The sequence below is a fragment of the Mytilus californianus genome, unplaced genomic scaffold (genome assembly GCF_021869535.1).
Source record: "Mytilus californianus isolate M0D057914Y unplaced genomic scaffold, xbMytCali1.0.p SCAF_5, whole genome shotgun sequence".
NCBI classification, from domain to species: domain Eukaryota; kingdom Metazoa; phylum Mollusca; class Bivalvia; order Mytilida; family Mytilidae; genus Mytilus; species Mytilus californianus.
Window position 1 is genome coordinate 14,882,095 of NW_026262701.1, and position 25,402 is coordinate 14,907,496.

General features: G+C 30.8%; 1 protein-coding gene and 1 long non-coding RNA gene across 11 annotated transcripts in view; one reads left to right on the top strand and one right to left on the bottom strand.

Annotated features, from left to right (window-relative positions):
* Positions 1–865: 865 nt before the first annotated feature.
* The window catches only part of LOC127702659 (uncharacterized), an 86,352-nt gene continuing 61,815 nt past the window's right edge, over positions 866–25,402 (bottom strand). The window contains exons 12-24 of one of the 3 annotated variants that reach the window (XM_052206950.1): positions 20,067–20,189; positions 15,894–16,088; positions 13,016–13,992; positions 11,728–11,928; positions 10,546–10,795; positions 9,811–9,900; positions 8,941–9,084; positions 7,969–8,220; positions 7,300–7,477; positions 5,772–5,891; positions 4,834–5,028; positions 4,347–4,510; positions 866–2,973 (exon numbers count right to left, since the gene is read on the bottom strand). In XM_052206950.1, the coding sequence (XP_052062910.1) occupies positions 2,968–2,973; positions 4,347–4,510; positions 4,834–5,028; positions 5,772–5,891; positions 7,300–7,477; positions 7,969–8,220; positions 8,941–9,084; positions 9,811–9,900; positions 10,546–10,795; positions 11,728–11,928; positions 13,016–13,992; positions 15,894–16,088; positions 20,067–20,189 (2,895 nt within the window). In that variant the 3' untranslated portion in view covers positions 866–2,967. Of the gene's footprint in view, positions 2,974–4,202; positions 4,511–4,833; positions 5,029–5,771; positions 5,892–7,299; positions 7,478–7,968; positions 8,221–8,940; positions 9,085–9,810; positions 9,901–10,545; positions 10,796–11,727; positions 11,929–13,015; positions 13,993–15,893; positions 16,089–20,066; positions 20,190–25,402 lie in introns of all 3 variants that reach the window. The other 2 variants (XM_052206949.1, XM_052206948.1) reach the window with 2 other exon arrangements.
* Positions 3,690–4,341, top strand: LOC127702660 (uncharacterized). Of its 8 annotated transcripts, none has more exons than XR_007982525.1 (6): positions 3,690–3,717; positions 3,756–3,827; positions 3,866–3,898; positions 4,010–4,042; positions 4,154–4,186; positions 4,298–4,341. It is a non-coding gene; the product is annotated as an uncharacterized LOC127702660 (long non-coding RNA). The 8 variants fall into 8 exon arrangements; XR_007982523.1 differs by lacking the exon at positions 4,298–4,341 and adding an exon at positions 4,226–4,269; XR_007982527.1 differs by lacking the exon at positions 4,154–4,186.

Here is a 25,402-nt window from a genome sequence, read left to right on the forward strand (position 1 = left end):
ACAAAGTAGTTCCTATCAAACTAACTTAAGCAGAAAACTTAACCATTGTTGATGCCAACATCGTCATCGTCTTCATTGCTGGTAAAGCAATCCCTGTCTCGCTCTCCACCACTTTTATGGCAGGCGAGACAAAAACAGAAATTTTAGAAGCAATCAAATATCAAAAACTCTCCAGTTATTTGTTAGATGTAATTCTTTTAAGTTTTCTTGTTAGTTTTAAATGTCATAAAACCATCTTCTTTAGATGTTTTTCTATATGCTCTAGTTGAATACAAAGTTTTAAGAAAACTAAAATATAACACACTGATGAACCTGGTTTGTTGTGATTTACTTTACACTCTACTCTGCTAAGGAATGGGTCATGAACATAGCTAATTTAAGATAAATACAGATTAGGACAGGAAGAGAGACTGCTATCAGGAGCCTGCAATGTTTGCTGTTTGTTGCTGTCTGTCATAATTGTTAATTGTTTATTATTTTGTCATAATTCAGTCTGACAGTTTTCTCATTTAAATTGTTTCACATTTTCTCATATCAAACCTTTTTTAGCTGACTATATGGTATTGGTTTTGCTCATTGTTAAAGGCTGTACAATGACCTATAGTTTATTACAGCCATGTCATTCTGACTATGATGGATAGTTGTCTCATTGGAAATCATACCTTATTTTATAACTGGATTTTCAATCCGGTAAATTTTTTCAATTCAAAATAAAAAAAACGGTTCAAAACATCTTTATCTTGTTGTGAACTAATTCGTCACAATGTACCACTGAAAACCTTCCAACTACTATTGAGACCAGCATTTGACCAAAAGAAACAATTAACAAACTAATTATATAGGCAATAAAATAAATAACACTAAACAAATTTCTTTATCAGTTTTTATGAGGTAAATTTAGGTGTACACATAAACTTGTGAGAACTTAAATATCATTCATTTACATGTTAACTTACTATATAAAAATCTGTACACATGAAATAAACATGAGTCTGAAAGCAATACTATACATGTACCACTTTGTTCAATATAAATAATCTAAGCAGAACCATTATTTGCACTGGAGTGTAATTCATAGAAAATAAGCAATAATTAAGGATACTTGGGAGTTGTGTATGTATAGTCTGTAAAAATTTAATGTTATCCATGCACAACTTCTGGCATAACACGTCTTTTTAAAGCAAACCAAAAAATACATTTTTATAATTCCAGAGTCTAGAATTCAGGATCCAAAACTACAATCCAATAAGTCAAGATCTAAAAATACAATCATCCAGTTTGAAAAATCAGTATTCTGGATGGTCTCAGATTATATACTTATTGTTCAAAAAAATTAAATAGCAGATATATTAAATTATCTGATTAAGTACAGACTTCTGGTTTCCTTTTATTAGAAATATAACAGCTAATGGATATAAAACAATACTAATCTCCAATCTATGTCATAATTTACTCCCCTGGAAGACATTCTGTAATACTGTCTAAATAATTTCATGTTTACTGACTTAAACCAACAACACTTTATACAGCAGCAGTTAATAACAGATATATATGTTGTGTACAAGTTATCATTTATCTTCTTATATTGACACAACTATTACAGATAAAACCTATTTTATATTGTATGGCACATGTTTGTTTTTCCATCTACTATAACATTATCTAATAAGTATTAATCCATCAATGTATGCAATCAATCAAACTAGTCACATGTGTTTTTCTGACCTCGCAGTAATAAATATTTTTTAGTACACTTATCGTACACAGATTAACCAATCAAAATATTGGATTTGGTGTTTTGAGCACACATTTTGTACCCAGAGTACTGTTTAAAGTTTTATGACTGAAAGGTCAGAAGTTCATTCACCTAGAATACTCAAGAGTCAGTTAATTAGACCAAATGATTTGTAAATAATTGGGGAGCTGTAAGAACAAATAGAAAGAATAGCAAAAGCATTGCAATGGTAACATTGTTTTTGTAAAAATACAATATGTTCCCTGTTATCAACTTGTTGACAGTATTATTTTTTTTTATACATAGTTGTATTTTCAATCAATATACATTGATTTTGAATTATTTTTATTCCAAAAATATACATATCTGTTTTCATTTGGCAATAAGCAATGTTAACCTCATATTCAAATATTTATGAAACAGAATTGTTAAACTTGTTTTAGGCATAATATAGGTATCGACAGTATAAGTTACTTCTCCTAAACATCTGAGGATAAATATGCTTGTTATTAAGGATTGAAGAACTTTTCATATAATCAAATACATTTGACTTGACAAAAAGACACACAAAAAGAAGGAAAAAATAACTTTGGTTCATATCTAAATTATTGTTGAACTTTATATTGAACAATTATATTGTGGAAGAAGCAAAATGTACCAGCAAGCATGAATAATACACAATGATTAATAATGTACATGTAGTAAAAATTATACAATACACTTTGTAGTATGTACACCAGTATGAATGACACAATGTATTTTAGCACCAATAATAATGTTCAAATGCTTACATCAATACTTTATATGTATATCATCATGTATATGGAGTCATCATGAATATCTGTAAATAAGCACTATCTAAGCCTCGTGTTCTATTGTTTAACAATATGGATTTTTACTAAGACACATTCTATGATTTGTACATGAACATTTGTACATTGTTTAATATAGTTGCACCAATTCTTTCCATTAAGATTCCTTTACTTAAAACTGATATCCACAATAAGAGTTTTATGATGGTTGCTATTAAAAGCAGTCTTAAAAGTTCTGTTGTCTGATCAATGGTTGATGAAATGTTTAAAGCAATGTTTCTCAGCATATGTTTGCATTGCACTCTTCTAACGAAATAACATTGATGTGATGAAGTGGACGAAAACAGAAGAGTAAGCCAATGAGATGAGTCATCTGTCCTAATGGTGCACTACATTACATCTTTATCATACATTTTGTATTTATACCTGAAATGAAAGATTTCATTTTGTTAAAATAAACAAAGGTTTTCATATAATTAATTATTAACTTCTAAAAGTTATTTTGATTAATATGCAACATACTAAAAGATAAAAATATTCCTTGACAATACATAAGCTATATTGAGGAGCTCTCTAGTTTCAATCTTACATTAAAAAAAAAATCGACCTACAAATTGCTTGTAAAATGTAAAGACAAACTGAAGACAGTCTGTAGCGATCATTAGCATGTCAAAATGCTCCAAGATTTTTTTTCTCTTTTTACAATTTACAAACAAAAAAATTGCCTTAGTTTTCATTTAGTGTTCAGAAAAAGTTTGAAAGTGAAGACAGCTCTAGTGTTTTTGAATTTGGTATCAGTAGGCAAGTTACAGAATAGAATGAACATTTCATATTTTGAATTTTTTCAGTTCAATACTTAACTTTTAATTTTTAATATGCGATATCATATTTTTTTATTTATCAGGATTTTTCAAAAGTTAAAATGATTGATCAGGATAAAGATATTTCTGTAAACACTTGAGTAGGAAACCTTCAGAGAATAAGAAAGGATTATGTTAATTTTCTCTGCTTTGCAAGGATGCCATCCAAATACTTGTTCTTTTAAATCTTGCATATGCAAAAGAGAGATTTTTTTTATTTAAAGAAACAAAATATCAGTTAAGATATTATATATAACAGTTATTCAGCAAATAATTATCAAACTTACATCAGTACTACTATAAGCTAGAGGTGGAATATCCTGGGATGTCATGTGCAATAGGCTAGAGGTGGAATTTCCTGGGATGTCATGTGATATTGTGGTGGACCATTACTTACATCAGTACTACTATAAGCTAGAGGTGGAATTTCCTGGGATGTCATGTGCTATAGGCTAGAGGTGGAATTTCCTGGGATGTCATGTGATATTGTGGTGGACCATTACTTACATCAGTACTTCTATAAGCTAGAGGTGGAATTTCCTGAGATGTCATGTGATATTGTGGTGGACCATTACTTACATCAGTACTTCTATAAGCTAGAGGTGGAATTTCCTGGGATGTCATGTGATATTGTGGTGGACCATTACTTACATCAGTACTTCTATAAGCTAGAGGTGGAATTTCCTGAGATGTCATGTGATATTGTGGTGGACCATTACTTACATCAGTACTTCTATAAGCTAGAGGTGGAATTTCCTGGGATGTCATGTGATATTGTGGTGGACCATTACTTACATCAGTACTACTATAAGCTAGAGGTGGAATTTCCTGGGATGTCATGTGATATTGTGGTGGACCATTACTTACATCAGTACTACTATAAGCTAGAGGTGGAATTTCCTGGGATGTCATGTGATATTGTGGTGGACCATTACTTACATCAGTACTACTATAAGCTAGAGGTGGAATTTCCTGGGATGTCATGTGATATGGTGGTGGACCATTATGTGATTGATATTGGTGTGTTGGTGACATGTCTTTATGGAAACTTTCTGAAGGTTGATCTATGTAACTACTGGATACATCAGTACCTATACCACTCTCTGAAAAGAAAAGAAAAACATTTTAATTAGCAATTTCAATATCTGATGGGGGATCATTGTCGAGTCACTGCTTGGTTAGAGGTTTCTTATTTAAAAGTACTATTTATATAATATATTTTCCTTGTTTATTTCTGAAACAAGTCTGTCAAGATAAGGTTATCAAGAACAATAGGAATCAAACCAAAGTTTTGTTTTCTTCAACAAGTAATTACATTTATCTTTAATAAACAATTGGTTTGATTGACAACTGTTAATAGAAAAATGCAAACTATCAAAAGCAATAGCTATATAAGATTCAAGAGAATTTATTAACAAGTACTTACCATTAGATAAACATGTGTTAGTTGTGTGTCGTGGACTATCAAAGGGATCTCCGCCAGCACCAGGATTTATAAATAGACCAGAATGACTACTGTTGGACGACGATGTACTTCCAATGGAGATGATAGAATGAGGTCGCTTGTTGTTGAGTCGTGAATGATCAAAAGATGACACTGCTATGGAGTTCCTGGTCCTTGCTGAAAATGGAAATTTTTTATAGAAAGAGATAACAAATTAAAAAATATATTACATTTTCATTTCCTAATGTTTGTAAAAACATTCATTCCTTTGCTTCATTATATTCAACATTTATCTATAGAAAATTAATCGCAGAAGTATGAACCTTGTCTCACATTTGTTTCTAATTTCTTATTTAAAAATAAATGGGGAATGTGTCCATGGGACACAGATGATGCCCCCGCTTGCATATAACGTTATAAAGGGGCATAACTCAAGAACAGTCAAAGTGATGCTAACCAAAATTCATACTTGATCTGAGTTATGTGGTAATAAGCATTGTGTATAAGTTTCATAACATTTGGTTGAGGCAAACTAAAGTTAGAGAACGGAAACCAATTTCGGGACATAAGGATGTACGGACGTACAGACGGACAAGGGTAAAACTTAATGCCACTCTGCGTGGACATAAAAAAGAAGCTAATTGCCACAAGACATACAATTTACTGGATTACCAACATTCAGCTGCAGAAGGATTTTGTTTCTTTTTTTCATCATCATTTCTTTATGGAAATTAATCCTAATGAAAATACTGTAGTACTGTAGTACAATTTTGATCTTCTATTCATGCTTTACCAAATTTCTTCTCTTTTTTTTTTTTTTAAAAGGACTAGATTGGAATTCAATTTTGAAAGAAACCTTTGTCTTGTTTTAGTACTATTTGTCTACCAAACACATGGTAATCCTTTATGTAAGAACTTACCTCCCCTGCCTCCTAAAGCATAGTTAACAAATCTATCCTGTATATTATTAGCACTTGGTTTGATATCTAAACATGGTTTGTTTCCTATTCCCATGGTAGCCATCTCTGTCATATGACGATCTGTAATTTTTTATTCGTATTAATTATATTATTCACTGTTTCCTCGTGATTTGTTTTATGTTTTCTTAAGATAGTTATAGCCTTTTAAAGCTGACTTTACAATGGGTTTTGCTCATTGTTGAAGGCCGTACAGAGAACTATAGCTGCTTAACATCCACATCATTTGGACACTGGTGCATCGTTGTCTCATTGGAAATCATACAATATCTTCTTACTTTTATATATCAAGTAATTAAATAGTATTTTAGTTCTCATGCACTAAGATAAAATATTAGATTTTTTGCTTATATATTCTTAAACAGTTTATTCACAACACACATGATATGCCAGTCTGTTTTCACAACACACATGATATGTCAGTCTGTTTTCACAACATACATGATATGCCAGTCTGTTTTCACAACATACATGATATGCCAGTCTGTTTTCACAACATACATGATATGCCAGTCTGTTTTCACAACATACATGATATGCCAGTCTGTTTTCACAACATACATGATATGCCAGTCTGTTTTCACAACATACATGATATGCCAGTCTGTTTTCACAACACACATGATATGCCAGTCTGTTTTCACAACACACATGATATGCCAGTCTGTTTTCACAACACACATGATATGCCAGTCTGTTTTCACAACACTATGCCAGTCTGTTTTCACAACACACATGATATGTCAGTCTGTTTTCACAACACACATGATATGTCAGTCTGTTTTCACAACACACATGATATGCCAGTCTGTTTTCACTTGTTCAGAAATGTCAACTAGCAAGTAAGATTTTATAGCAGATCTTTTGATTTCCATGTTATATAAAACATAGAAAAACATTTTGATTTCTGGTGACATTGAAAACAAACCAATTCTTATAAATAAAAAAAAACTCAAACGAACAAAACTTTTATCTGACACCTGTTAAAACATTAACCTTATGAATAAGTAGAAAAGGGGAATTGAGATTCTACAACTGGACCTTGAGATATGCAGCTATCTGCTGTCCATAGCAAAGTCCTCAAATTCTTGCATAAAAATTGAAAATACACTAAATGTGAAAAATAAAATTTTAAAAGTTTAATGAATTAGTGTTAAAATCTCCTTTAAATAGATTTTTTTAGTCTTGTATGTTTTTTAATTTTAGTTCATTTATATGTTTTGGAGTTTAGTATGATGTCCATTTTCAATGAACTAGTACTTATTTTTATTTAGGGGCCAGCTGAAGCAGGCCTCTGAGTGCGGGATTTTCTCGCTGTGTTGGACCAATTGGTGGCCTTCAGCTGTTTTCTGCTCTTTGGTCGGGTTGTTGTCTCTTTGACATATTCCCTATTTCCATTCTCAATTTTATTTTTTAAATGTTAAGTATAAAATAACATCATTACACATTCTTCTCTTCGAATTATACTCACCCCTATTTTTCAAAGCTTGATTCCACAAGATTTTTGAAATCCCTCTGATCCAGTGATGTTTTACATCTGAGTTAGGGGCCTGAAAGATATAGTTATCCCCAGAATTTCTCCTCCTGAACCAAATCTCAAACTTATACCCTGATTCTCCATAGTTCTCTGTCAGCCCTATATCAGCCATCTAAAATGAAAGAAGGCGTTAAATATGCGTCATTCAATGTTTTACAAAAAGATTTTATTTTACACATTGAGTTGTCTCTCCTATATCATTAGAATTCACATCAAAATGCAGTTTTCTTTAGTTTTCTGTGTTATGTCTGATAATAAATAAATTTTGACAAAAAACGGTAAACTAATGCATAGTTATTAATAAAACATTTTTAAAAAAGCATGATTCAACTACAAAAATATTTCATTTACGTCAGAGATTTTGGGAAACCTTTAGGTTAAAAAAAGATGTGTTTGTCACAATAAAATTGAGATTTTTAGATGTGTCAAAATGAATTAAAATTGAACGTAGAGTTAGTACATACATTTATTTGAAAATGCTATGTAAATACTAATATATGATAATTTTACTCCGAAGATAACCACAATGAACAAAAAACCAAAACATTCTTACATATCCTCAGCTGGAAACAAAAAATATCTTTAATTTAACATCAAACTTACTTTAAAGCTATTTTTATAAACATAATATTCTGGTCCCCCATGTCTGTTTCTTTTGGTTTTACTGAATAATATCATATCCTCAAACAAGAAGACGTGTCGTAACGATTTCTTCCTTCCCTGCCATACAAGGAATTCATCTTGTCGGAGTAAACTCCCCTGCTCCTGGAGATTTACATCACAATCCTTCAAAGCATCCATGGCCAACAAGTCATTACCATGTCTTAATTGGAATTTTACCATTTGTTCAGCTGCCTGTAATTACAAATAAACAAACTATTGTTGTTTCAGAAACAAATATATGGAAAGGGGTGATATTTATTTCCAAAAATCATGCATAAAATCTTGATTGGATACCACATATTGTTCATCCAAATATTAAATATATAAGTGCTTTCTAATACATCTATACAAATCATTGATGACTTTAGAACTAAGACATACCATGCATACTTTTTGTTGCCTTTATTGTTTTATTGTGTTGTTGGGTTGCTGTCTCAATGACTTTACACCATACCAACTATTATTGATTAAAAAATAATAATGAGACTGTCCTCAATTATATAGGGCCTTGCATGCATACTCATATTGCAGAAATAAATCATTGGTATCTTTAACTGTTTTTCTAGATATAATGTCATGAATGTACGGACTACTTGAGAATAACTATATTGTATAGAGATGCCTAGCTCCTACTTTCAAGTGACACACAAAAATCAGGATACCCAATAATTGGTTAGGCATGTCAGGGACTGATCGCTGATATTTTGCATGTAGATTTCAGTTCCAAGAGTTATGAAGCTCCAACACCAAACTATTTATTCTTGTCAGAATTCTACATATCTTAAATACTTATTTTCTGATTAACAAACTGACTATGACACATTATATAATTGTCATGATTAGCCCTGCCAGACTGAGGACATTCCTCCATTATCTGACAATGACACGTTAGTTATGTAATTGTTTCCAAACCTTTAAGTCTTGATAAGCTGCATCAGACTGAGGACATTCCTTCATTATCTGTTTTAACATTAAGGCATATTTTCCCATTCTTTGTACAGGTTTCAGTAAGTAACTAGATAAATCCATTCTATCACCCAGCTCTTCTTGTTTTTGCTGAAAAAAACAACAAACAAAATAATAAAATTACCATGTAAATTGCTCCGTGTAGTTTGGCGCCGAGTTTACATATTCATATTAATTACTCTCTTCTTTTTTTTCTTTTACCCAAAGACATAGCCATATCACAGGTGCATCTTCCAAATATATATAGTTTCTCTTTTCATCAGAAATTAGAGAAAATTGTTGAATGCTGATGTGCATGTACTGATTTTGTGTCATGGATGGATACCCAACATCCTTTGTTTTCTATAAATACAAAACATTATATACATATGCAGCATGTGTCTTAAAGAAATATAATTCATATTTGCAAATGTGAACAAATATCATGGTCTGTTTTAAAGCATCAAATGGCAAAACTGTCATTGGGCAAAGCATAAGAAATACAGTACATCAGCTCATCCTGTGTGATTTTAGAGGAATACAATAATATATTCCTCAATCAATTTGTGAATGTGGTCAAACCAGTTGTTCAAAACCTAACTTCTGCATTATTTCTCACTGTATCAAGCACATGTTTGTTTTATTCACTACATTTCTTAGACTGGTGTTTATTTAGAGCGTAATGTATCGTTTAGACACTTGAAGATTGTGTATTGGGTACTGTTGATCTCTAGATGTCTTTTACATTTTTTAATGTTGTTGGGTTGCTGTCTTATTGATGTTTATCCTACATCTCATTTTATCCATATATTCTTATACATATATAAAGTAATTTACCTTAAAGAAATGTTTACCATATTCTGCCATCAAAGCATCAGACTTTGGTTTATTCTTGTTATATAAAGCATACAGGTAGAAAAAACTCTCCTGAAAAAAAAACCACAGCTTTATATTTTTGATTTTCTTGCAATGTTATCTTGTAGAGTATTTTAAATATTCCAATCTTCTGATATTCCTTGACACCTAAACTCCTTTATTTTAAAAAATCTTAGCATGTATGCTTTGTCATATTTCAATAACATGCAAGGTGATTTTATACTAAGTTCCATTATATCTATAGAAATACAAAATTATAGAAACACCTGTAAAATGTATGCAACATTCCAACTTTGCCATTAAACTTGAAATTGCTACACTGTAACTTTCATTTTGTAAAATATTTCTGTTTTTTTTTATTTTATTTCTTTTGTAACATTTATGTAACATGGAGTTGTTAGCACTTCTGAATAGTCATCTCATTGATTAACTGTCTAAAACAAAAACAAGCCTAAATCAGGCCGTTGGTTCTCTATTTTGTATTATTTTACATTTTGTCATGCTAGGCATTTAATGCCTTAATATATAGTATGGTTTTTGCTTATTGTTGAAGGCTGTCAGTGACCAATAGATGTGAACATTCTCATCCTTTCTTCTGGTGGATAGTGGTCTCATTGCCAATCATAACACATCTCTTTTATTTCTATTCTAAGAACAGAAATATCTATCATGTAGACATCACATCTTTCTACTCACATGCATGAGAAAATAATGTGAGATCTGGAAAGGTTTCTGTTCACACATCTCAACTTCCTTCAAGAAATACTGATAATGAAACTGATAGATCTTCTCAATGTTTCCAAATATAACATTTCTCTTTCCACGTAACGCCTGAGGTACATCTTCTCGTAATAATTCTGGGATATAGTTTTCTATAATATATTGTAATGACTGAACATAGTCTCTCTCTGTTTGTACCATCTCACACATAACATGAGCCAAAATACTGAAAATAAAATAGAAAACTTACAGATAATTGTCAGGTTCTCATATTTCATGCAGCTAAAACATCATTTTTTTATTTCGTTAAGCAGTTTATCAGAGTATGTAACATTCATTTCTAAATATTTCTGTGATACTGAAGGACAATGCACCTCATTTCTTTTTGTATGACATGTATGAAGAACTAATCATTATTATTTTAAATTAGATGTTCAGGAAAAAAAATCAATTGTAACCATTTGAATATAAGAATCACTTTAATTTCAAAATTTCATTAAGCATCATTTTTATCGTTATTTAACAGATATTTTGATAGGTGTTGACCCATCATTTTAGTATTGTTCTTTTCAGGGCCATACCTTATGTGTTCATTTGTTGATAAAAAAATTGTATTTTTTTTTTTTTTTTTTTTTTTTCAAAATTGTTTAAATCCTCAGTAGTAGACATGTACTGATAATTATCTCATTTTTTAGGTACATACTTTCAAATTCATTTAAATTATTCACTTTGATGCTAAAGCACGAGAGAGAAAAATCAAAATTTCCCATCTAAGTACAAATGTAATAATTCAACAAGAGTTGTCTCCCGTTGACTGTTACATTAATTGATTATTTTCCAAAAAAATGTTTGGTCTATCAGAAGCCAGCATATGTTTAAAACAATGTGACAATAACAGCATTTCCAACTAAATGTGCATTTCACATAATTCATTATATACATGTATCATAAATAAGAGACATCAGCCTCCATTATAATCCGAAAGTATTCAATCAACAACATACATTTACAAAATTCCATTTGAAACAGCTGATGTCCATGTGTATAAATAACTTTTACAATAAGTTACAATGTATGAAAAAACTGGAATGTGAGGTTATCTAGAGGTCAACATAGTCTTCCACAATAGACAAGTGTCTATACAATATGACTAGCTACCTTTTAGATTCCTTCCCAGAAAGTTTTAGACCAGCTAAAGATCCAGTTGGGACATTTCTGTTGAACTCTGACAGATGTGAATTAACAGGGACTGGGGTCCATTCTCTGGTAGGTGGACTACCACAAACTCCTTTGGACCAATCTCTCTTTTGAGGACTGGTACAACTGTTCTCTTCATTTTCTTCTTCCTCCTCAGGTAAACTATAAAATCAATAATAAATCAAATTATGACAATTCATCTATCTTAAATTAAATTTGTAGAAGAATACTTAAACCTCAATTTGATAGTAAAATCAGAAATTGTTGGTGACATAAATGGTAAATTTTTTGTAATACTTTTGATAAAAATTTAGAAAAAGTGAAAATTGTTTTTTTTTAAAGGGACAAAGATGCTTTCTGACCAAAGTTCTAAAATAATTTTTCATCACCACATAATTAACTTTAAGAGGTCCATGTTTCAAAGACACAAGCTAGATTTTAACAGTTTTGTTAAACTCGCATATCATGACATCTAAAGTGGCAGTTTCCAAAAAACTAAAAAACATCCAAATTCAAGTTTACTATTGCCAGTCTATAACTAGATTTTTATTAATCAAGAGGACTGCTGTTCCATACATTTATTTGATAAATTGGAAGATACACGAAATATATTTAAAATTCAGTCAACTATGTACAGATTAAAATTCTTGTATCATTAACTCAATATAACTAAAAAAAGAAAAGAAATATTTTATTCCATAAGCTCAGTCTTTCTGGCTATGGTATTTAATACTAAAACCAATTCATCAATGTATTAATTTCACTCTTAGTTTTAAAAACATTTCAACACTGTAAACTGTATTTCAATTTTTGCTACATGGTATATCAAATAACATTGTATTCAGGAGCCACATTAATTAATTTCACAGTAAATTTATTGCTGTTTGTTCAATTTTTACCAGCAGAGCAAAATATTCTATCCTTAATTTTTTATTACAATATTCATATGCAAGATGAACGAAATAATTTAAAATATGGTATGATTTGTTTGTACACAAAGTACAACTAGGGGCCTCTTGAACATGCTGTGTTCTGTGAACTCTTAAGTTGCATTGTTAACAACCTTCCAGCAAACTGTCATGATGAAAAACCGCAATAATTTCCCCCATATCTTGTCTAATTTTCTACCAATATAGGGTTAACTTTATACAACTCTTGCCACCTACCTTGAAAGACTATCTGTACTGACAGTTATAATACTATACAACTGTACTGACAGTTATCATACTATACAACTTTTGCCACCTACCTTGAAAGACTATCTGTACTGACAGTTATCATACTAACAGGCCGACATTCAAGTGCCTTCATCTGTGGATTTCTTAATGGCGGAGATAATTTTGATTCATCTTCTTCAATTATAACATTACTAGGCAATGGAGCACTAGTTCGTTTTTGTAAACTTATATGTCCATTTTGAACTACACCACTTGTATCTAGAGAATTCACTGTAGTCCGTTTTAACATTTTTTTCACAGGTCTGTTATGAGAGGAAAGTGTATTTCCTGGCTCATACGGTGGAGTAAAAACAAAATCTGTGGAGTTCGTTGTTGATAAAGAATTATTTAGTTTTTCAGTATTATTGTTCTTGTTATTTTGAGCACTTTCTGATGAGTCTTCGGTTAAATCTTCTCGAGAAGATTTTAAAGTTGTGTCATTTAACACTTTTGGAATTGAAGTAACCACATGATCAGATAAATCCTCAGTAATATAAGAATTTCCTGAACGAGGTGAAAAAGCTGCTTCAGAAACACATTTTCTAAAAGCTGGATGGATTGCACGGTTTGGAACAGCTGGGGTACTGGAAAGAATGGGATTCCATGCCCCTTCTCCTAGTTCATAAGACTGACTCATCTGATTAGAATCTTTTGCATAAGTCCGTCCAGGGCTTCTATGTGGAGAACCAAAACTATTTGAGGGTTGCAAATTTTGTTCTCGTAACATTTTTTCTTTTGCCCTACGTAAGGTTCCCAGCCTGAGATTCAATAAATTGTTTGTTTCAACACAACGTGCTTTCGCAACACGACACTGTTCTAGAAGTTTATCATTTTGCAATTGTTGGGCAAGTTCCGACATACTGGCAAAGGTTGCCTCTGTCATTGCAGGATGATGACGAAGGTAAAGCTCTAGACTACGTAATAACTTTTCGAGTCCTTCTAAAGTTGTCGAATGGTCCATTTTCATACTGGCCACATATTTCATTGCTTCTAAAGCCCATTCATAGCTCTACAATATATCAAATTATTAATGTAGTTATTTTAACAACCTGCTCCTAAGGAAAATAAAATATCACAAAAGCCTTATACTTTGATATTCCTGTACGGATGAAAAGAATTTCTTCTGAGGTTGCAAAATCTTCAATGAATTTTGAATTATTATTCTCTTTGAAAAAATTGACAGAATTCCAACAAGAAGCAACTTTCTCTCCCAAGCATAATAACTAGGTGTGAGAGTATTAGGCAGTGAACACTTGAAATCAACAGGATAAACCACTTGTTATGGATTCTTTGATGTAAACACATTAATTAACAAGCCATATCCATTAAAGATCATGTTCTCACAAAGTGTAAAAAATATCAAGATATTCTGGCATGGAAATGGTATTTAATGATGAGAGATTTGATATGCATTTATGTCAACAAGGTCTATTACCAGATATTATACTTCTTTTTAATTCTTACTTTAAGATGCATTGATTTTTTTCTTCTTTATTATCCATATGCATTTGTGTATTTATAGTTTATAGGCTCAAAATAAACATCTTTTTCCCCATGATTTATAATACTTTTTTCTGAGTTGTATGAGACATTTGTTGTTTTTTGTATCCTGGTGAACATTATGGCCATAATTTTGATCTCAGTGTAGTTCACTTAGTCCATTAATTTCTTATGAATTATCATTTCTCCTTTATGCCCAAATTTAGTTCTAACAGGTATACTAAGAGGAATGAGACAGCAAAGAAACATGACGAAAAAGAAATCAACAGACATGTTGAAGTATCTATATAAATAGCCTGGAGTCTATAGGCAACTTTCATATTCGTCCATTTCAAATATTTGAATGTTATTATGTCACAGTAAGAGGCAATTGTTCAATGATTTAATTTACACTGACTGACCCTGGAGCAATGGGTGTCACTCATTCATGAAAAGGACCTCAAAATTAGTCTACAAAGAAATTGCACCAATACCAAATTCAATAAAAGACAAAAAATTTGTGATATAAGTCAAGAAAACAAACCACTGACAAAGTTTTGAAACAGGAACATGTGGCAGGGTTAAACTAAAAGGAGATATAATACTTTTTTGTTTTTTATTCTAAGCATTTTTCACTTTGATCAGACACCCATGGGTCAAATCTGTCACTATATACATTCATTCTTTATGGTCTGGGACTAAGACATAACAACAAAACTATCCAATCCAGACTCTATCAGTAATCACTAGTTATGGGACCAAATAATTGAAACAACCTAGTCCATCTGGACCCCATCAGTAATTCACTGTTATCAGTAATACACTATACCTTATCTAAGAGATGATTCACTGTTATCAGTCCTACACTATACCTTATCTAAGAGATGATTCACTGTTATCAGTCCTACACTATACCTTATCTAAGAGATGATTCACTGTTATCAGTACTACACTATACCTTATCTAAGAAATGATTCACTGTTATCAGTCCTACACTATACCTTATCTAAGAGATGATTCACTGTTATCAGTCCTACACTATACCTTATCTAAGAGATGATTCACTGTTATCAGTACTACACTATACCTTATCTAAGAGATGATTCACTGTTATCAGTACTACACTATACCTTATCTAAGAGATGATTCACTGTTATCAGTACTACACTATACCTTATCTAAGAGATGATTCACTGTTATCAGTCCTACACTATACCTTATCTAAGAGATGATTCACTGTTATCAGTCCTACACTATACCTTATCTAAGAGATGATTCACTGTTATCAGTACTACACTATACCTTATCTAAGAGATGATTCACTGTTATCAGTACTACACTATACCTTATCTAAGAGATGATTCACTGTTATCAGTCCTACACTATACCTTATCTAAGAGATGATTCACTGTTATCAGTACTACACTATACCTTATCTAAGAGATGATAACACTTTGTGGTACTCTCTATCCTTTCTCTGGTGGTCTCCAGTCTCTGTGTAAAGTCTTGTAAATGTTTCTTCAGGGTCCGGGCCAATTCTTTGTACCCTGTAGCATCATCAAAGTCTCCAGATTGGGCTAAAATACTGGCCTCTTCTAACAAATCATTTCCTTTTTCTATGAAAGACTGCAATAATAAAGTAACAATATAGGTACTACAAAAATGTTCCTAGTAGACAGTAGGAACTTTCAATTTGAAAAAAAAGTACTTATATTTAAATAGTTTCAAAAGTCTTCTGACAAAAGTGATGGCTGTTGTTTGCAAATTCTAGTTTTAAATCTTTAGAGAAATAATGTTGGATACTGTTCCTGTGCACAGACAAGAATCTGCATTCATCATGAAAGGTGTGTGATATTTATGGAAAAAAACTGTTTAATTGTGTATCTATGTAATGTAATCTGTGAGTTTCCAAACTATTCCATTTAGAAATTAAATGACAAATACAATAGAAAGCTTTCCCTTTTAATAGGCTTCTATTCAGACAAAAAATATTCCCCTAGGAATTTCACCTGTTATCCTCAATTACAGAATTTTAACTAGATATTATTAAATAAAATACAAAAACTGTACCATAAACAAGAATGTGTTCATAGTTCATGGATGCTCCACTCGCACTATCATTTTCTATGTTCAGTGGACCGTGAAATTGGGGTCAAAACTCTAATTTGGCATTAAAATTAGAAAGATCATAACATAGGGAACATGTGTACTAAGTTTCAAATTAATTGGACTTCAACTTCATCAAAAACTACCTTGACCAAAAACTTTAACCTGAAGCGGGACAGACAGACAAATGGACAGACAAACGAACGAACGAACGGACGCACAGACCGAAAAACATAATGCCCCTCTACTATTGTAGGTGGGGCAAAAAAATTACTATAAGTTCTTATCCTAAATAAATACACAGTATATATAATATCTTATATATAAGTGCCTATAAATAGCAGCACATGACATACAAATCTATGGGAGTGTGGATTAATCAGTACAGAGATTAATTCAATTACACAAATAAAATTATAGATTGCCTAACAATGTAATTTTAACACACTATTTAGTATGTAAATATAAGAATGTTTAAAATATTAACAAAATGATGAAAATAAACGCAATATTTCGCTAGACTAACTAGCTTTATTAAGCGTGCATCTATCCAGGTGAAATCGGATGTAGATGATAAGAAACTTTTGCAGCTCAATGTATATGTTTATGACTCAGAAATGTTTTACTGCAATGAAATGTAGGATCAATTACCTACAACTGTCAAATTCAAGGGAATATTTTTTTTCGACCTATTTTCGTATGCAACCGGATGTGACGTACTATGATTTGGTGGTATTACACCTAAAGGGCCACTGGTCTTCACACCAGAAAGGTCCAGGACTTCTGACTTTACCATACTGGATGCTGACCAGTCATATGGTTATCATAGAGATTTGTGTACATTGCCTTTATGGCTTTAATCAAGACAATAACGACACCCAAGCCGAATTCAAACTTCCTGGACATTGATTACTATCCTCAAGTGGTGATAATTACTATGTAAACAAACCTAGTGGCTTGAACCCAGACCTACCCCACGCTGTGACTCGACAGAGTCCTGTACATTGTTTTTACTTACATTATAGAATAAACAACAGACTAATGATAAATATTATTAAATCACTAACACAAATCAATAAAATTTTTATTTTGTCTCAAACAAATCTATTTTTCTTGATGACCTGAAAACAAAAATAAGTTCAAAATGGCGACCGATAAAACCCTGATCTCAATGAAATGACCGAAATTATTTCTGTAAAAAAAAAAAAAAAAAAGACCTAAATCCCAATAAATCATTTCGGTCTTTTCAGTTTCCAAATCGGTCATGTCTGGCATATATGACCGTTTCCGGACCCTTGATATATATATATAATACTTAATTTCAGACATTTTCACCAAACACTTGCTAAATCAAATAAAGGATATTCATTACAATCAAATCAATTTCTATAAACCCAGAAATGCCAGTTATGTGTCAGTTTCTAATGAGATATCAACATTTAATATTTACACCAATCTAAAATAAGTTAATTTCATTGTCAGATATCTTATCCTGGACATGGCACATACACATTATATTCCAACAATGGGATGGTGCCAAATTATTTTATTACATTTCATACAATAATCTGATGAATTCTTCCGTAATTAATTTCTCTTCTTGTGCTGAAAACAACTTTTCCAAGAAATGTTATTACTTATAAAGAGGGAGTTGTGTTCTATAACAGGAATAGAAGACCTTGAGGATGTATTATGATTGATTTCAAATAAAACCGTTGGCCAAAGCAAAGAATCTTATCCAAGTGACAAATTATCAAGCCTGATGCTGTCTCAGGATGTTGTCCTTTTATTGATCATAACAAACAAGTTCAGTGTTAATTTGCTAAAGGCATTTTAAGGCCTATTTTGATTAATTTAGCTAAGAAATGGTTTTAATTTCCTCCTTGTTACGAGACAGAAGTACTCGAAATTACACAGAAACAATTACATATAAAATGAATTCTATAAAGATAAGAATTTAAGATAAGAATTTTATTAATCTAATCAAGAACCCATAAAGGGCATCATTTACAACAATATTAAGCACAATATGATTGGAAAAAAGAAAAACTAGATCCTAATATAATACTATCATATTATGGACAGGATCAGAGCCTAATACATCATGTGTCTTACATAACTATAACAATAATTTCATAATAATTAAATAATTTCTATAATTAATAGTTTCTATATTATGAAACGCTACTATTTTCTTTAAAAAAATGTGACAGGGTTTTTATTCTTACAGTCATAATTATATATATGTAATATTAAATATAGCTGAAATCTTATGTACCAGTAATGAAAAGTTGAGAACCAAGAGGTTAAACACATACTTTAAATAGCTACAAATACACATACATATATTATATGCATTACATGTAATTTTGCACATAAATACACAGTTATATAAAAAACATAATCAAAAATCTTTAATCATCTAATTCTAGCCTGAAATTCAGACATATTATGTAATATATACAAATACAGATTCAACATAAGAAACTGTCATCATCAGCAATAAATCAGGTTAAATACCAGAAACAGATTTTTTTTAAATTTTTAAAAGTTAAAGATCTGATAATGTGACTGTATATTTACCATCAAAAGTAAGTTTTCTCTAGTTGTTATAAAGATTCCAATACATTTTTGTGATCTTTTTACTTAGTATTATTTAGATTGAATTATTTAACAATGTATCCAATTAGTATATGCTACTTCCAGCTATAAATATTAAACAATAAAAAAAAATATTTATATCTGCCCTAGAGTAAAGGAAATCATAAATTCATAAAGTCAATTCAGTTTTTTATTATTTATGAAAGCAGTCTTTACTCCCTCTGGCTATTTTTGCAATAGTGTCCATCTGATATAAGTTTTTGTGTAAAAATTAACATTTTTTAAAGCACAAATTGTCACCATGAAATAAAAAACTTGCCTTTTGAGGATATCAAATTTACACATCTTTGTATTATTTTCCCTTCTTTCTGTGAGGGAGATATTTCATTATTTTACCTACTTTTTTGTAAACTGCATATTAGCAAAATGAGCAAAATTACATGTAACTCATACAAAGCATAGAATTTATTTACAAGTAGGGTAGCCAAAGAATGTGTTTAACCTCTTGATTGTCAACATTCAAAGTCAGCCTGTTGTGCTGGTATTTTCTGTTATTTGTTTTATGCATCATACAAACTCTAATTGTGAAGAGTACTCAAAACTTTATGTGCAGGTAAACTTTCTGTTTAAACCCAAAACCCTCATTGGCTAGAGGTGTGGTTATTAAGATCAGGACTTAGTATATAAAAAAGAGAAAAAGCTATGATATTTGTATATGCATCCTAAATCAGCAAAGAACATCTGCATGCACTATCTTTCAAATCGTTGCACGTAACATGCACATGCATACTTAAATAAGCAGAATTAATCATTTAAAAATTTTGTAAAAATGATTTTTAGTATAATAAATAATGCTTCTTGCAGGTAATGAATACAAACTATTTATGTTTCACTTACCATTGCACTGAAGTGAAATTTCTCAAAGTCTTTCTGTTGAGATCGGATGGCTTTTAAGTTGTCGGCCAGATTGGCATAGCGGTCAGCAATCTGTCCACCATGGCTCTGTAACCAACTGATGACCTGAAAAAGAGAGATCAGGATTAAGGAACACAGACAGATATATATAAGTGGGAAGACTATTGATCCAGCTTTCAAATTAATAGAAATCTCTTCCTGTTGGATGTGATTGGGCAATTTCTTAAATGATAGTTTTTCCTTTGATTTGAATTCTATAATTGTCACTTGGTGACCATGATTTATCTTTATCAAGAAGGTTGGACAAATCGGTTATGGAATTGCATCCAAATAAAGTTAGCTATCATTAGGTAGTTAGTATAAAGCTATTAATTGACACTAGAGTAAGGTTTGTTAATGACTTTCTCATAAATCAGACAGTAAAGTTAAGATAATATCAATTTATCCATGACTGAACTGTTATGGTAAAAAAAAACTAAAGCTATATACATTCCTAATGCTTTTGAATCACACTTTTTTTTTAAAATGAACATCTAGACAAGGACCATATTCTTATGTCATCACCCTAGTCTACCACTTCTTAGTACCTCATCTGATGTATTTACTCATTTGTTCTCTATCCAGAACAAGCATCAAATATTTGCCACTGGAAATTAAGAAAGTAACAACCACTCAATCAATCTTACTTCATAAGTGTACCTAATCTCATTCAGAATTACCTACATCTTAAAATTCAACTGTAGCCTTTTATTTCATTTGGATGTCCAATACCTTATTTTTACAGGAGAACATATCACTTGTTGTTTTAGAATTGGACCTTTCACTGTATGCTAAAACATCGACATTTTAACACATTGTAAAGTTTTTAACCTGATTTTAACTCATGCATATGTGATAACATCAGCAGTTTTATCTGTTAAACAATCCAGTAACATGCAGTTACATGGGCGCAGCCATTAAAATGAAGATAACATGGTCTCTGAACATGGTATTCAGAATTAAGAGTGTGGCTAATCCTATTTGGTCTTTGTGTGTACCTGATATTTATTATTACCGAAACACCTCATGGACTCTTTCATAGACTAAATGCAAAACAATATATTTTCATTTGCCCTTAAGAAACTTAAAGATGTGAAGAGACATGTATTTTTAAGTGAGAATTGATAGGTAAGGGAGATAAGCAAAAATTATGTACAGAAAAGCAACAGGAACCTCTATTTTTTGGACAAAAACATATTGGCCTAACAATTTTTCTTTACATATTTTGCTCTCAAAATCAACTTCTTAAATCTTAAAAAATGCTACTATTGTTCCCTTAGCACGGGGAAAACAGTTTGTAGTTTGCAATCTATAGGGCATTATCCCATTCAGGCATTGAGGTTATCATGTTTCATAAGGAGAGATTATTACTTCACAACCCTGTACAGAAAATGTAACCACTGTACATCATGGGGGTATCCTGAAACAGGTTCATCATGTGGGTATACTTACACAGTTTATACCTATTGTTTTACATATAATCTACTTAATGACATATACTAAAAATGTAAGCTTACCTTATAATATAATTGTTTGCAATATTATTCTAACATGTTCAATAACACCCCCATTTAGAACTATAAAATCATCTACATCTACTCAATACAACATGTTGTATACATTCTTTACTGAGGTTCAAACAGGAAAACTTACAGGTAAAACAGATATTGCAAATGAAGTTTTAAAAAATTGTCTTTATACTTTTAACAAAAGGTAATTGAATATTTCAAAGAAAAAGACACCATCTTTTAAATGAATACAATTCATATTATAAAGTACTAGTGTCTATTGGGAACAGATACTTCATCTATGTTAAAAATGTATTCAACTGTCAGGAGAAATACACACAAGAGTGAAATGTCTCTGGAAACTGCCTCGCCTGCTTTACTGATTATGATAGAATTTTGTTGAAATTCTTTAAGATAAAGGTTTTACTATGGGAATCACATAAACTAAATACATAATCAATGATCCATGTTAACGAGGTCAAGGTCAGATGTAACCTACAATGATAACTCAGTTTTCCAAAAGAATGTGCTGCAAATTCATCTACTTTGTAATGAAGCAAAATAAAGGAGTACAGTGAAGCTTTTTTTTATTTACATTGCACTTCATATGACATATCTTCTCATATTTTAATTTATTTTAAAAATCTTAAAAAATAATTTAGTTTTCCCTCTTGTCACATAATAATCCGTACATAATATCCAACTGAACACACTATAGTCTTTCATTGAGAGAGTCCATGATTATCTAATGAAACCCAATGTCTTCATTACTTATTCAGAATCACAGTTGTAATTCATTAATGTTGTCTTCCTTATCTAAAGTCAGTCAAAGATAACCTGTTAATGTCAGTCAACTTTTTGCACTTCAATTAGCGTAATTATTCTTGCACACAATTAAGTAACAACTTTGGAAAACCTGATAACTAGATACTGTGGATTCATTATTATTCGAGGGTTACCAATTTTCATGTATGTTGTGGATCAAGGTGAACCAAGAATTCAAATATTCAACGAAGTATTAATTTTACCATCATATTAAAAGTTGACCATGGACTTCACTTGATTTATATTTACAACTGTTCTCTAGCAGTAGATGAAAAAGACACAGCAATTAAAAAGTTTGAAGAAATAAATTCAAACTGCAACTGAAAAACATTTTGTCCCATTAGTAATGAGATAGAGCAAAGCCTCTTGGATAGTAATAAAATTTCAAGAGTTTACAACGAATGTACTTCAAGAGTAAAAACAATAAATTCTTGATTTCAGCTACCACAACTATGATTATATGTTCAGCTTTAACAAATAATAAATTAATTATAAGAAACCTTCATGAATAATAATTTTCTATTACTGTGACTGATCCTGTCCTCTGCACTTCATAGCAACTAAAATGTCATGTCTGATTACACCATTTTCTAGTCAATAGTCCACAGACTGCTCAGTCAAACATCTGAATGCAAATTTCCTTTCAAGTCCAAACTCATTTGAATTTCACTTGATGTTTCCTGTATTTGTGAGCAGTTTCCTTATTAAGAAAGGGTAACATGCAAGTGCAATTTTCAATAAATTTCAACAAAATAAAAAAAAAATGTTACATTTACAAGAAATAAATGAAATAAATACAATGATATAATCCTAGGGATTAAACACTTAACATGAATTAATATAAAAAGAAAACATTATTTTTGTTTAAAAAAAAATCAAAAAAATCTCCATTTCCAAGTATCTCTAATAATTCAATTTATGTCTTGCACAAATCAATTCCCTCACCAAAAATTAAATATATCTGCACCTGAACACCAAAATATTACATTTTTTTACAGAGAGATAGAAAGTGCTCTGTTGGTATTACTTTTAATCTTTAATATTCTAAAAGTACTTACAACATATTCCAGCATTCTATCATACATTCTGGATTTTTCATGTAATCACTTAAAATATACTTTTTATCCTTCAAAAATTACAATTAAATAATAATAGATGTCCTGTGGACAGAACATATATCCACATTACACTCCAAAAATTTATCAGAATCAGTAATCTGCTGAAGCACAAGTCTGACACACTTCTCAGATAATATAAACCATTAAGATTGTAGTGATTTCAAAACTTGCACATCTTCAAAAATTTATCAAAGTCTCCATAGAAACTGCAAGTTATCAAACATCCTTGTAACCCAGATGACTATGATTCACTATGATAATTCATATTTACCAAAAATTATGATCAAAGCAGAGAATCTGCCAATACATACAAAAACATCAGTTATCTATAAAATAGAAAATGATCTCTGTAATTTTAGTAGAATTGATGATGATAAAGCCAAGAGATAAAATAGGCTTAATTCTAGATTAGATATTAACTAAGGAATTGGTGTTGGACTCATAAAAACAGATGTTTTCAGTCATACTAAAATAAATAAACAATCTAGGGAACTTATTAACTATCCTGGACATGTGCTGTCTGCTGTGAAAACAAGTTTTTATTCATATTTTACTGTAAATCATTAACCTTCGAATTAGTCAGATGATATTTCTAATGAGTTCTCATGCTCTCCACCCAATCATTATGAACATTAATCAAAAGTTTTACACTGTTTGAAATTGTAACTTTACTTTGAAACATTACTGTTCTTCCCAAAATAGAATTTTTTCTTTATAAAAGCAAAAGTCAAACAAGATGAAGAATTTTATTTAAGATATCCAGATTTTGAAACTATACACTTACTTACAAAAAGAATTAGCGATCATTAATTTTGAGTAGAAAAGGGCAGATATCTCAATTTACCTCGTAAAAAAAGAAAGTGTCTAACATGTAAAAGAACAGACAATGAAAACCACTTTCTAATATACTGTAAAAATTACAAAAATTTACGAAACATTTTTTTTAACAAAATTGCTATAAATGATTATGTATCTGAAAACCTAGTGGTCCTCTTAAATCCCAAATCTGTTTATTTTTGTTGTTGTTTATGATTTGTAGTTATTACAAGTTTTATTGTATATGCTCATATGACTATAAAGTGATTCGAAAAAAATTATGCTGATTTTAGAATCGAAAATAATTAAAAAAAGTATTTTCCTATAATTTTTATTTCTTATCTTATCTAATCAAGAAAGTTGAATGAGTAGTAAAATATTTTTATCTTCCATTTTTTTAAATGATGAATATGCAGTGAATATTTTGATTACCGGTTACCAATATATCAAAGCAACTATGCTTATACTGTTGACGGAGGACAGTTATCAATGATTAAGAAATGGCTTACATGTAACAAGAAGAAGATGACTTTAATATATTCTCTTGATATTTATCCATAAGCACTACTTGCCTTGTACAATCTATGGTTTTGAAATAGAGAGAGGGAGTTTCTCAGATACAATCTCATCAAAGGGTGATAACCTTGAGAAGAGATTAGAGGAGAAACTTCCTGGAGTTTGAAACATCATAGAAAATCTGCTTTTCAATATTTTCCTTGACAACATCAATGACATTAGCTTAAGACATCATGCATTCTCACTCTCCTCTACCAAGAAAAACCAATGTCAGATAAGTAGCTTGAGATGGAAATTATCACATATATGATCAAAGGAAATTTGAAGAAATTTGCAATAAAATTTCTAGTAATGCATCAATTACTCTCATTCTTATACCAACTACTTATTCCATTTCAACATTTTGGAGTTTGTTGCTTTGGAAAAAAATCTAATCACTCTACTAGTTCAAAGAACCTTGTACATTGACATTTTTCAAATATACCATGAATAAAAA